Source organism: Symphodus melops, assembly GCF_947650265.1.
Source record: "Symphodus melops genome assembly, chromosome: 5".
NCBI lineage: Eukaryota > Metazoa > Chordata > Actinopteri > Labriformes > Labridae > Symphodus > Symphodus melops.
This window is the reverse complement of record NC_136695.1, coordinates 26,506,410-26,520,554: the sequence shown is the minus strand read 5'-3', so window position 1 is coordinate 26,520,554 and position 14,145 is coordinate 26,506,410. Positions and strand designations below refer to the sequence as shown.

Sequence of the window (14,145 nt, the reverse complement as noted above, 5' to 3'; positions counted from 1 at the left end):
TTTTCAATCTCCGGACCGGACATTTATAACCATTAAATAAGACATAGTGATAGAAACCTTTATTTTCAGTGAGGTACACAGTTTGCTGTCATTTTACTTCTTGTATGAGAAGAAGATACCCACAAAATACCATTAAGTATTTAAATCCACATGTAGGTGGATGTGCAGGTGTGATGCCTTTTTCCTTTGACTCAGCTCAGAGGGGAAAATGTCCTCCATGTGCGTGTGTGTGCGTGTGTGTGTGTGTGTGTGTGTGTGTGTGTGTGTGTGTGTGTGTGTGTGTGTGTGTGTGTGTGTGTGTGTGTGTGTGTGTGTGTGTGTGTGTGTGTGTGTGTGTGTGTGTGTGTGTGTGTGTGTGTGTGTGTGTGTGTGTGTGTGTGTGTGTGTGTGTGTGTGTGTGTGTGTGTTTGCTGATCCCTTGGCCATTTCATTCTGCCAGTAGTGAGGATTACTGTGCTGATTGAATCCCTGTGTGGGTCCTTAAACATGCATCGTTCACTGAGTGTGTGTGCGTGTGTGTGTTTATGTGTATATTGTGCAAATGTGTGAATGACTCTTCTGTCCCTAATTCCACCAAACCTCCCTGTTTTCATCTTTGTAGCTATTTGGATTCAACTCAATCAGAGCAAAAATACCAGTGAGGATGAATGTTGCTCATTGAAGACACATCAACAACAAACTTTGTCTATCACTGCAGCTTCTCAAGTATCTAAAGTTTTTGTTTTTTTAAAAGATGAAGATTTGATGCAATGATATATGAGACATTTTAATCAAAGTTCTCCAGAGCTGAGCTAAACTCAGTCATGTGATTATAGTTAATATATGGTTAAAATATCACAGAGCCTTCTAGTCTACAAAGGTTCACATACTGTGCACAATGTTTGTTATCCTTTCTACTCTTTCTATACATATACATACGATACATGTCGTTCTTTTATAATAATAATAATAATACATTTAATTTGTAAGCGCTTTTACGAGGGCTCAAAGGCACTTTACATGTAAAAAAAAATCACAGTAAACAGTTAAAAACAGTAGAAGAACATAAAAGACAGAGAAACAGAAAGAGAAGAGGGGAAAGAAGAAGTTAAGTATTAAAAGCTAGTTTATAGAGGTGGGTTTTGAGCATGGTCTTGAAAGTTGGGAGGTGTGTGCAGGAACGGATGGGTTTTGTCTGTTTATTTCGGCATAACAATGTTGTTTTTTAGGCACTGACAAGATCACTTCTTGACTTCCTGAGAAATCACAGAAAAACCAGAGTTGTAATCCTGTGATGATGAAATGCATAAATTGAGATCTTGATAAAACAAAAAGTAGTTGAATTAAATGTGTTGATGCACAGTTAAAGCTGTGATGTGTTTTTCTGTGTGCGCGCCTTTAAAATACTTTCATGCAGCAACATTTGGCCACCATTAGATGGAGATAAAGTAAACAAAAAAAAAAAACAGAAGCAGATGAACACATTTCAGATGAAGGAGGAAGTCGAGGGAGACTTTTTTTCTGATGGAAAGTGAAACCTCTGTCATAGATCTCCAAAGCTTAGTCGCTGTTCTCCAGCCAGATGTTGACAAACGGAGCTTCTGCACTTCTCTCCAGTGATGAGCAACAGTAGGACAGTGATGGGCACCATGAGGATACAAACATACAGGGCCCACGGCTCTGGAAACACCTTCACACCTGCAATACAAACCAAATCTGATCTGACCTATAATCATTGAGTGCTATAGTTTTCCAAATGTCTTGTGTGGTAGAGACTCACCAGCAGCCGTTGGTAAGACTGATACTGAAACAGTTTTACTCGCACCTCGGGCTTCGTCAGTTGCTGGTGGAAAAAGATCATAAGAGACTTTATTAAAAATAAGTTGAAGTGTGGGAGACTGAAGGAAATGTTTGGCACGACAGACTAAACCTCTGTACCCACCAACAGGGCAAAGAGAGGGTTTCCATACAAGATATTTATGGCTGGAAGAGTCGGTATGTGCATGCATAGATAGAGAGAATTTACCTGATTGATAGTGGAAGCTGCTTTTAGTTATCAGATCTGCCTTCAGATGCAGCTGACACTCGTAGTTTCCTCCGTCCCTCACATGTACGCTCTTAGAGAGAGTGACGTAGGGCAAAGCCGCAGCAGCTTCTCCTGGACCAGAGTCTCCAGTTTCAAGTTTGGATCCATTGTAAAAAATGGACAAAACCACAGCCGGATTCCTGATCACCTTTACCTCACAGCCGAGCAGAGAGTCGTTATGAGCGGTGAGGTTGAAGGTCATGCTGTCTGAAAGTGGACAGTGACACAGCTGTGATAAGTCATGGACCTTCATTACTTTACCTTTACGGGTGCTGCTGGTGTTGAGGTGAAATAACAACGTATCGTTACAAGATGCAAATGCAATTAAACACAACGCAGCCATTGAACTCAGTCTGCGTTAGGGTCATAGCCTCAGATTATCTTGATCGTCCAACCAAATCTTTTTCCCTGTTTCTTTTCTTGAGCTAAACCCTACAGATGCTTGTAGTGAACTCGTAGATGTGACATGCGCTTATATTTGTATTTGCCTTTACTGCTAAGCCCTGGAAACTGGAAAATATCTAGAACCTTGTATTTACCATAAACCACCAGTAAAGTCGGTGTGCCCTGCATCCTGAACCTTCTCTCTGTGGTGATGGAGAGTTTGCACCGGTACTCCCCGCTGTCGGCCCACTGCACATCCTTGAGCAGTACAGACTTGTTGGAGGAGTCTTTGTCACTGTCCATCAATGCTACACGGCTCTTGTACCTCCCGAGGCTGGGCCACAGTCTCTCAATGTCAGAGTTTCCTTTTAAATAGTCCCAATACAGAATCGGTTGGCTCAACAGCTTCTCATCAGGAGACACAACGAGTTTGGACTGTAGCACAGCAGCCTGTCCGAGGGCAGACATTATCACAGGGGGCTGGAGGACTGTGACCACGGAGCAAGCGCCTGAAAAACAGATATAAAAAGGACAGGATGTTGGTTAACTATAATCATTTCCGTTCAAACCCAACCATCACTCCACTGACATGCTCAGACCCCTACCTGTGCAGCTCTCACTCATATTATTAGCAAATACGCTGAATTTCTCAGCTCACTTTACATGTTGAGTTATTTCATGCACAACCTCTGCAGATTATATTTAAATCAATGCTTGCTAATATGAATTGCCTATACCGCGTTAAGCCAGGGTTTCGTTTCCCTGATTGGTTCCTGCTTGAAGAAAAAAATCCAAAAATGAACAGAGAGTTTTAAGATATACACATGAAACTGTTTATTCTCAGAGAAGAAGTGAGTATAGACTTTAAAGGTCTTTGTGGACGGGAAACTTCTGACATTGTCCAAAGAATTTGTCATGGTAAACATCGAGTATAAGGATCTGTGTCTTTTTTGATATTCAACTTCCTCAAACATTGGTCCAGATTTGATCAACAAGAGAATTTTTCACATGACAAGTATTTTAAGTCTTAATTTGTCTAACACAGTGTGGATGAATGATTTTTTAGATTTTGCAAATCATTAGCAAAAAAGATAGTTTGAGGATCAAAAATGAGTACAAAAACACTTTCATATTAATGGGGCAGCTGTTCCTGTGTAGGGAGGGTCGGTCTTCTTTCTATTGGGAGGTTGGGGGTTTGATCCCCATCTCCTGCATCAACAAGTTCGATGTGTCCTTGGGCAAGACACTTAACCCCGATTTGCTCCCTCTGCTTCATTAGTGGTGTCTGAATGTGTTTGAATGGAATTTGTTTCTTCTGATGGTCACCATCTAAGGATTTCTTGCATATTAGTTTTTTCCTCCCAAATGATCTGGATGTTGTGTCTGATCGCTGTCCAAAATTAAAGTAGCCAAACAAAGTTAGCACAGTCCAAATAGCATGAAACAGAAAGGTTTTTAAATTTAGTTTGAATTGATTGAAGTTTGTTCTGGTCCATGTGAATGAAGGACACCTGAGGACGAGGTGCTTTAAAATGCTGCCCAAGTGTCCTTGAGCAAGGGACAAAAACCCAAACTGCTTGAGGCACCAGTCCCTATTCAGCCCCCTCACACTGACATCCCTCTATTAATGCATCTCTAATGCAAAAAGGGTGGATTTTTTTTCTTCAGGATTAATAAAGCAAAAAATAGATAAATAAATCCATTGAGAGGCAAATCTCCTTTTTACCTGAAGCTGAATTTCATAAAATATAGGAAAAAAGATATGACAGTGTTGAACCCACAGCCAAGAAACCACAATAGAAATTTCCATTTTCCCAAATAAAACAGCTAAAAATAATATAATGATGGTAAACTCCAAGACTGCACAGACCCTGAAGCTTTACTTCTATGTAGATTGAATACATAATTTCTTCCACTCTGTGTTTTTTCATCTATGCATTGTCTTTGGCAAATTTTGAATTTTACAATGTTGTATTTGAGTGTTTTGCACTAAACTTGTTGCTTTTTCATGGTATACCATATAAACAACTTCTGAGGTATGTTGTGTTGTGTTATATATGTTTTGCTGTTTATTTACTGCTTAAATCAGTCGTTGCAAATGTATCATACACCTGTCACATGACATCCTTTTTCAGCACCTGTTTTGTCTCTGTCGATTATGTCCTGATGAAGACTCAGTCAAGTCATAACGCGTGCACATACCCCTGTTACATAAAGGATTTTAATACTTTATCAGGCCACTTTTTTTTATTTGCTATTTGACTCGTGTCCCCAGTTCCTGAAGAGCATTTTTGATCCAGTGCAGCACTTGCTTCTACCTTTTTTCCCCATACCTAAATAAAAGCTGAACACTTTCAGAAAATGACGTCACAAGTTTACCCTTTAATTTAGAAATGTTCTTACAGACTCATAATGCCCTTCAAGTGAATTCTTTTGCTTCAACACACTGTGATGAAATTATGTGTATGTACTACATAGAAATGAGGATACACTCAGGATCCCTAGAATAATTACACAAATCTCTAAATGACAGCACCTGTATACATCTTACCTGAGACCAGAAGGCAGAGGATCATCAGTTGTGTCTGTCTCCATGTTGACAGTCTGAAGCTGGGACCCATTTCAGAAAGTATAACTGCAAAAGTGTCTCTTGACTAAACACACAAGATGCCACATGCTCTGCAAAAAAAGTGCATTCATATGAACATCCCCCCATCCCCACCACCAGACGCCCACACTCACACACACACACACACACACACACTTCCTCTGAGGTTTAAAGATATGACTCCTTTCTCATATAGGCTTTAAAATCCAGAAGTGTTCAGGGTTTAAGGTCATACTGTTTTTATTAAGTCAATGGTGGCCTCTACGAAGAGTACAATATATTTTAAAGAGAGATAAATTTTAAAATTTACTCATTTTAAAAATGATACTGTTACAATTGAAGTTCTGTCTGAAATTGAAAGTACGTTAACAGGATGTTGGGGGGTTTGGTCCTCTTAAAGAGAATTTCATTTTTGTTGATTGTTTGGGATCATTAAAAAACCTTTGGTCAAAAATATGTTTCAGAATCAAGAACTTCCCCACATACAAGGTTTACTTAGCTGCAGTATCTCTCATTGACCATCATGTGTAGGTTGAGTTTTGTGGTTTTTCCATTGGAATTGAACTGTTGAGCTAAATTTAAGGTTAGCATGAAAATAAGTCCAAACTCTTTTATTTGCTGCTGAAGGCCCTGACAATAAAAGCTCCAGAGTGAGCAAGCAGGCAAGGGGTGATGTTTCTTTTTTAAATTTGTTTCAAGAGCTAAACAAACTTTTAACATGATTTTAACCATTCCCCTGCTCATCTTTAAAGCTGTATGCCATGATAACTTTCTTTTTTACCAGTTTTTTTTTGTTTGACTTAGCATGAGACTGAGATTTAGAGCTGCCATACCGCTGTAGGGTGTGAGGATGAAGCCGTTTATGTTTCCCCACTGTGCAACACAAGCCCACCTGCTCTGCAACAAGAACATGACACCTTCACACCCACTTGTCAAATGTAGTTACGTCTTTATCACACGTTCGGGAAATCTTTTTTTTTTCAAAAGAACAACTTCAACTACAAATCTTGAAGAAAATGTGCTGTGACTAAAGCTCTGCCTGGATTAATATTATCATGAACAGTCAGAAAGGATGAATATAATGTGTTTGAAAAATCTTTACAAGGTGCATGTGGTTCTAAAATGCATGCCTTTCACCGGTACTCCCCGCTTGCCGGTGCATGCCTACAAATAAATCAATACATTGACAGAGATGTGCACTGGCACCCTCGTGTGGACTTTTAAATAATGACACATACAAGGGTTTGTTTAAAGATTAAAATACAAAGTTTAAAGCGTTGCATTTATAAATGCGTGAATAAATGAGTTAACGCATTAATTAATGACTAACTAACTAACTAACTAATTAGGCATCATATGGGGTATTCTAGGCTGTATTACACATTTTATGATATTAATACATTCTGAGAACGTGTACTAGACTTTAGCCTACAAATCCAAAAATAGTCTGGTTAAACAAAGAAATAGGATAAGATGATGAAAGAGTCGTTCTTTCAAAATGTCCGCCGTAGAGTATAAAAAATAACCCCAAAATAAGGAACAAAAAAGGAGGATTTAAAAAAAATAAACCACTTTAATCTTTGACATAAACGACATGTTGTGGGGAAAGAACTCCATTACCCATAGGGCCTTCTTCTGACGTTTCGCGTCTTGACGTCACTCGGAAGGCTTATATTTCAACATGGAGGATATCGTAGCTGTTGAAAAGATCCCGGTATGATTCAGTGACATTGTTTCCTGTTTTTTGTTGCTCTTAATTTTGTTTGCAGAGTTTCTGTGGTAGGCTTTTGTACATATTTATCTTTTCACGTGTCGCTGCTCGCGGTTACGAGTCGTTAAATGTGAAGAGTTTTGTTTTCGGCTCGTTAAAGATGCTGAAATGTAAAAACCTGCCGATTCATTCTTATCATGCACGTTAGCTAGCTGCTAGCATTAGCACGACTTGTTCCTATGTTAAATGATTTGATAAAACCAAACATATGGGAATATGTTCTGTACGGAATCGTGGGAAGGTTTTATTGTTCGTCTGTGTTTCGTAAATCTCTTTAAGATTTCAGATTGTATTCACGTGAGCACCATGAAGATGAGCTAGCTGTTTACGAGCTAATGCTAGCTTGTGTTTGTGTTTGTCACTGTTTGATTTGCTGTCAAAATTCAAATAAAAAAACGTATTTGTCCCCGAGACGTAATTAAAAATGTAACATCGAGAAGTTTCTGCAGAAAAAGACAACAACTTTAAATCTGCATGTGGTGCAGCTTCAAGTTATTCACGTATATAAGACGGACATGTTATTGAGTGTTAAATAAACATTTTATTTGTGTGTCTGCTGTGACCTTCACAGGAAGACATGCCGGCAGTACTGACATCCAGACCCCAGACAGGCCTGTCCTTCCTGGCCCCAGAACCAGAAGATCTTGAGGACCTCTACAGCAGATACAAGGTCTGAAACATGAAGCCATGTACATTTATAACACAGCGGTTTCATTGACTGACACCTCAGTTCTCTAGCTCATTCTGCAGGTTCTTTGGGTTGGGAACTGGAGGGTTGTCGGTTTGTGTCTCATTGCGGATCCAGTCTTAAAAATCTTGTTCTGATAGCCGTAGAGGTGCCTGTCCACAGTGTGTGTGGGTATTGCAGCTTGTGTGTAGCATGTTCAATAACAATGTGTAAAACCTGAATTTACTCCACGCAGGATTAATAAAGTTCTTCTGTCTAATCAGTTTTAAATTACACTCTCAAACGATTTATATGAAGACTGGATTATTGCAGACTGTCTTTGAGCACCCTTCTAGTTCTTTCTACCAAACATATTTTTTTTATATTGTGATTGTTTAATCGCACTAATTCACTGTGGTCTGCTCTGAGATTTATAGTGTTTTCATCTGGAGCCGCTCACCTTTTCTCCTTTTTTGTGGTGTATTTGCAGAAGCTGCAGCAGGAGCTGGAGTTCCTGGAGGTTCAGGAGGAGTACATCAAAGATGAACAGAAAAATCTAAAGAAGGAGTTCCTGCATGCTCAGGAGGAGGTGAAGAGGATACAGAGCATACCACTGGTCATTGGCCAGTTCTTGGAAGCTGTTGATCAGAACACAGCCATTGTTGGCTCCACTACAGGTAACTTCAAAATGAAATAAAAAAAACATGCTGAAATTTAGACTGCATATATTTATTTGTTTAACCTACAAAAACATTTCTGCATATTAAAATAGTTTTTGATATAAATCTGGAGAAAATCTGCTAACGTACCACACAGCACATCACATGTCTTCACAAGTCTTAAAATTTGAGTCTTTGGGAAGCTGGATCACCTCGGAGTAACGCTGCAGGGCCCGTGCACGGACACTGTCCAACTCCAAGTGGGTGACCAGGGTTCAAGTTTGACCCTCGGCTCTTTTCACGAATGTTGTCATCAGCTCTCATTTATCCACTGTCCTATCAATAAAGCTCTAAAAGCCCCCCCAAAAAAAGACTTAAAAAAAAAAAAAAGAGACAAACCTGGACCTGTGATTAAAGCACACAGAACCAAGCCATCAGACGGAGCATAAGACATTAATAGAACTCGTGTTTGGTCGTGCCATTTGCTAACCATCATGTGCCTGTAGCAGCAGGGAGCCTGCATTACGTGCATCGCAAGACTTGAGGAATTTCAGAATGAGAACATTTTACCAGAAGATGTGACTACTTTTTATGGCATTTTAACTTAATGGACTCTCTAAATATAAACCTGGTCCAAACAGATGTTACTCTTGTCCTCTAGTCCTGAATTTCCTTCGGGATCAATAAAGTATCTATCTATCTATCTAGTCTGCAACCAAAACATTGAAATGTGTTGTTTTTAGTGTTTTGTCCTTTTAAAAGACGTGACTCTTGACCAGTTTACAGATTTTCTGTTTCGTAATCATGCTCTTCATGCATCATTAAAATTCCAAGAGATGGATAGAAAATAATATAGTATGAACAAAATACAGACTTTGGCAATAAATAAATGACTAGATCAAGCTAAGAATTAAAAATGAATGAAATGGCAGATGATGCATACAAGCTGTATATTTAAATGTTGTACCATGTGCTGCCTTTCAGTCTTTTAAGAGAACCTGGAGGAAATGTTCTGTCAAATGTGAATTATTCAGTGTGCGCTTCATCGTTTTAAATGTGTAATGAGTTCTTTCTTCTCAGGATCCAACTACTACGTGCGCATCTTGAGCACCATCGACAGAGAGCTGCTGAAGCCCAACGCCTCAGTGGCTTTGCACAAGCACAGCAACGCCTTGGTGGATGTTCTCCCTCCTGAAGCTGACAGCAGCATCATGATGCTGACCTCTGGTAAGACGCTTGCTACCGTACCGTTTCCAGAAACGCTTCAAGAGCTTCCTGAACAAGACAAACTTATAATTTGTGCTGGTGATGTGCTCATTGACTAGCTTACCTGTCCATTAAATGCATATGTTAAATTCAGACTGGAAACCATGATTTGTTAGTTGTGCTAACATCCATCCACATGCTCGTGATGGTTACTCTTGCGCTCCTTTTAACTTCACACAACTTTATTTCCATGTTTATTTCCAAAAGACACTGCTCTTCACTCTACTACGAGATAGCATCCATTTCGTTGTACTTGTATACATCCAGGTTGTAGAGCATTGTGGCAGGACGGCTGGAGCTACAGCCTGGGCTAGTGAAGGGCGGCTGCATTACAACTCACATAGAACATTTGACCCTCGTTTGAGCCTGAATTAAACAAACTTGAATAAATAGTTAATCTTATCAGTTCTGGTGACGATTGTAATCGTTAAGTTGGCTTATTGCACACATCTCTCTCTTCCACACAAGTCTTGAGTAAAAGTGCTCGATTCTATCAGTAGATGCAGATCCTACCATTAAAACACACCTCAACCTTTTTCTTGATCTTGTTGGTCTTTTACAAAGTGAACAATATTTAAAAAGTAAAGCTGTGATAACTTCCCCCTCTTCTTCTGCTCACAGACCAAAAGCCTGATGTGATGTACGCAGACATCGGCGGTATGGACATTCAGAAGCAGGAAGTCCGAGAAGCTGTGGAGCTGCCGCTCACCCACTTTGAACTCTACAAACAGGTCAGACATTTCAAAGAGATGCTCCTTTTACATGCATTTAAAACTTCTCAAAGAGATGAGCGTAACGGGGGTTTTCTTTCTCAGAAACAGATACTTTATGAGTCTGGTCTGTTTCCTTTCCTAGATTGGTATCGACCCTCCCAGGGGGGTCCTGATGTACGGACCTCCAGGTTGTGGAAAGACCATGTTGGCCAAGGCGGTGGCACACCACACTACAGGTAATCCAGCTTATCATAGAGCCGTAAGTGTTACTGTCCAGAGGTCAAGGTGCTACTGTGCAGGAGCTGCAGTTCAAAATGTATAAAAGATTTATGACAGATCCCAGATAAAACCACAAATGCAGCAATAATACGAGAAGACATGTAGAATCAAATGGGAAACAATGATCGACTAAAGTAAAAATGAATTAAAGATAAAACAAGAACTATAAGAAGGCCTTTAGAAAATAAATAATTCAAAGTTGATTTTACTGGTGTGAGATCCGCACGTGGGTTTTGAAGAGCCAGAGCAGAAAACGGCCCGCCTCCTTTGGAGGAAGAGTACAGATATAAGGTGCACTTGTAATTGTAGACTGGTTTGTATAAACATAACTTTGAAGTTGTCATTCCAAAGATGGCAGTGGTTCACGGAAAGGATTAGAAAGTAAGAAGTTTAATAATGAGGTCAAATACACAACGCTGCGTGGATGAAGAGATGACTGCTGCTGAAGAGTGAGGGGGAAGTTCAGATATTATATATCTCTAAACTCGATGTATAAAACCAAAGAACAGACAATGGTTGTTACTCTGAAGTTGGACACACACACACACACACACACACACACACACACACACACACACACACACACACACACCCTAACAACAAAAGATGAATTCAGACTGTAATCATTGACTACATCATTTCACAAGTAGAATTCATGTGCAGTAGAAAGTGTCCTTAACTCTGATCTATCACAATGTGCAAGCAGTCAAAAAAAAAAAAAACCTAATTCCATGTTTTTGTCTCCAGCGGCGTTCATCCGTGTGGTGGGCTCCGAGTTTGTCCAGAAGTATTTGGGGGAGGGTCCTCGTATGGTGCGCGACGTCTTCAGGCTGGCAAAGGAAAATGCCCCGGCCATCATCTTCATCGATGAGATTGATGCCATTGCCACGAAGCGTTTCGATGCTCAGACCGGAGGTAATGTGCTGCAGACTAAAATCCTGGGACGTTGTTGGGGGTTTTATTTGATCGAGTTTTAGAACATTATTTTCAAGTTTTTCTCTTTAAGTATGTTTGTTCCCCTGGTTGGTTCCTTGTAAGCGCAGCGACCTGGATTTGTACCCTCTGACTTTGTGTTTTTGTTTCTGCAGCTGATCGAGAGGTGCAGAGAATTTTACTGGAGCTGCTCAATCAAATGGACGGCTTTGACCAGAACGTAAATGTCAAGGTGAGTCAAGACCTCCTGTGTACGAAAGCTCTTAACTTCCCCCCCAGTGAATACGCTTCTCGGTGCGTTTGCTGACTCGTGGAGCCGCTGATGGAGCCTAAGCCACGTCAGCGGGACATTTATTTACTCTGCCGTTGTTGCTGTGCCTTATGGCGTTTGATTCAGCTGAGAAGGCATCAAAAAGGTTTAGTCTCCAAAACCTCAAATGCACATTTTACCCTCGAGCTAAATGTGAACGCAGCTCACAAAGAGAGCCGTGCGTTTCAAGAGAGTGACTGCTTATTTCTTGGAAGGAGGTTTTTCTTTTTGTAAAGAATTCAATTTCCTGACTTTTTTTTTTTTTTCTTAACAGCAGATGCTTTGACAAATGTTGTTAACGGTAAAACTGGGACTTTGCATTGTTTCTTGTTACCCTGGCTGCTCTAAACGAGCTCGTGCTGTGATCTGACATATGAGGGCTTCTCCTTGCAAACTAGAAATGACAATGTGAGTTCTATCACATCAACTTACAGTTATTCTTTGCTGCACCTATTTTAATCACTTTTGTGGGCAAAGTTAATTAAAAGCAGATTTTGCAATGACGCACGTTCTTTATTAAATCACATCATCACCTTCCTGTAATTCATGTGAGGGTCTGTCTTTTCTGCTACCAGCTCCAAAGGATCAGTTAAACCATTACCTTAGACTTTAAAGGTGCATTCAGTCTAAATTAAAACAGTTTGTTTAGTGAGTAAATTTTTCGACCCTCCTCCCTCTCAGGTGATCATGGCCACCAACAGAGCTGACACTTTGGACCCGGCTTTGCTGCGTCCCGGCCGTCTGGACAGAAAGATTGAGTTCCCCCTGCCCGACCGCAGGCAGAAGCGTCTCATTTTCTCCACCATCACCAGCAAAATGAATCTCTCCGAGGAAGTCGACCTGGAGGACTGTATCCTTTTTGTTTCTTTACGAGCATGTCCACATGGTAATAGATAATACACCGGCTTCTCATACAGGATGTAGGATGTAATCGGCATGCTTCCTGTGATGAAATAACGTTTCCCTCTTCATCATGTTTGGCACTGAAGATTAGGAATCAGACTGCATGAAGGGTTATTCTCTTGTTCTTCTCATAGACTTCATAAAACATGAAGAAAAAACCCCACTTCATCTCTTTAACAAGTGCACTGTATTACAGGTTCAAAATGTTTTTTAGCCACACTTAAAGAAGCTGAATCCCCTCCAGCTTCAGCAATCCTGTTCAATAACAATTATCTGAACATAAAGACGAGTCCACCGACCGGCTTGTGGGCGATGCCATGTGGTGGTTTGTGGGAGTTTTCAAAGGAAACATGGCTGCCAATTTCAGTTTTCTGTCTTGATTGAACTCGCGAAGTGTGAGCCGAGCTCTCACGTCGTGCAGTCAGTGTGAGTGCATAGATCAGGAGCTTTAAGTTCTCATCTGTTTGCGTTGGCTGTGAGATGCCTTTCTTGGTAACCTGTGAAAAAGTCATTGTTTATCTTTTGTTGTGGGAAAACTGAGAATTATGAGCTATGCAGGAATGTTGACCTCGCCTTGAACCGGGTTTTTCTGGGCTGTAAGTTCATCTGGTAAACGACAAATCTACGAAACGCCAAGAGTCTGCGACAAACCGAACAGGAATGGAAACAGTTGGTTCATTTGCATTTTAAACAGTGTTGAGGAAAAGAGTCTGCGGCTCGTTCTGCTGTATCATCTGGATGCTCCTGTAGCTGTAAACAATGCTCAGATGTTCAGACCTCTGTGTTCAGTCAACCTTAACTGATGAACAGATGTGGCAAGACCAGACAAGATTTCTGGAGCTGACATAAACTCCATCTGTCAGGAGGTGAGCTTAGTCTTCCACTGTTTGTTTATACTTTTTAAAAAGCTTGTGGAAAATGTTATAATTACTTTGCGTGTAAGACAAATTTACAGCTTTTTGGATTAATCGTTTGGCTTCCTCCTGCTGTTCACCTCTCCCCCAGGCCGGCATGTTGGCTGTGCGTGAGAACAGGTATATCGTCCTGGCTAAAGACTTCGAAAAAGCTTACAAGACGGTCATCAAAAAGGACGAGCAGGAGCACGAGTTCTACAAGTAGAGAGAAAATCCATCCTGGGAGGAAAAAACAAAGTGTCCAGACACTCAAGTTTAATATTGATTTATGTCAGTGTGTCTGTATCTACAGTGTGTCTTTTAAGGATTAGATGTCCCTGACTGACATCGATTTTTGGACTAAATTTACTGCAGCACAAGGCCCAATGTCAAGATTGGCTCTGTGTCTCCAGCCTTGAGAAGACACACCACCATGAGATGCAGTCTTGGTTTTTTTTTTTTTTTGGTTTTTTTACAGGCACTCAACTGGTTCTTAAAAATATCTGGCCCTGATTGTAGCTAGGATTGAATATTTGTATCTATATGTACTCACTTAACAAGACATAACTTTAAAAGATCCATTAAAGATGTTTTCCATTTAAAAAGAGTAATGGTCATTGTTTTTCTGCCTTGAAATCTTCAGCTTTTTAAAGAGAGCATTAAAGCAACATGGTGTAGGTCATCATTAGATTTT

At 40.3% G+C, this 14,145-nt stretch overlaps 2 protein-coding genes across 4 annotated transcripts; one reads left to right on the top strand and one right to left on the bottom strand.

Annotated features, from left to right (window-relative positions):
* Positions 1–1,174: 1,174 nt before the first annotated feature.
* Positions 1,175–5,144, bottom strand: LOC306823696 (uncharacterized protein). The gene is made up of 5 exons (XM_079343427.1): positions 5,001–5,144; positions 2,605–2,958; positions 2,006–2,272; positions 1,760–1,822; positions 1,175–1,677 (listed from the first exon to the last, which is right to left on the bottom strand). Exons 1-5 carry the CDS (start codon positions 5,068–5,070, stop codon positions 1,523–1,525), a joined length of 909 nt encoding a protein of 302 aa, XP_079199553.1. The 5' UTR covers positions 5,071–5,144; the 3' UTR covers positions 1,175–1,522.
* Positions 5,145–6,663: 1,519 nt separating this feature from the next.
* psmc4 (proteasome 26S subunit, ATPase 4) lies at positions 6,664–14,056 on the top strand. Of its 3 annotated transcripts, none has more exons than XM_079343112.1 (11): positions 6,664–6,771; positions 7,400–7,498; positions 7,986–8,172; positions 9,235–9,381; positions 10,042–10,151; positions 10,276–10,369; positions 11,160–11,327; positions 11,501–11,577; positions 12,337–12,505; positions 13,369–13,424; positions 13,564–14,056. In XM_079343112.1, the coding sequence occupies exons 1-11, from the start codon at positions 6,739–6,741 to the stop codon at positions 13,675–13,677; spliced, it is 1,254 nt and encodes a 417-aa protein (XP_079199238.1). In that variant the 5' UTR covers positions 6,664–6,738; the 3' UTR covers positions 13,678–14,056. The 3 variants fall into 3 exon arrangements, with proteins under 3 accessions (XP_079199238.1, XP_079199239.1, XP_079199240.1); XM_079343113.1 differs by having other exon boundaries at positions 6,727–6,836; XM_079343114.1 differs by lacking the exon at positions 6,664–6,771 and adding an exon at positions 6,868–6,938.
* Positions 14,057–14,145: the final 89 nt, after the last annotated feature.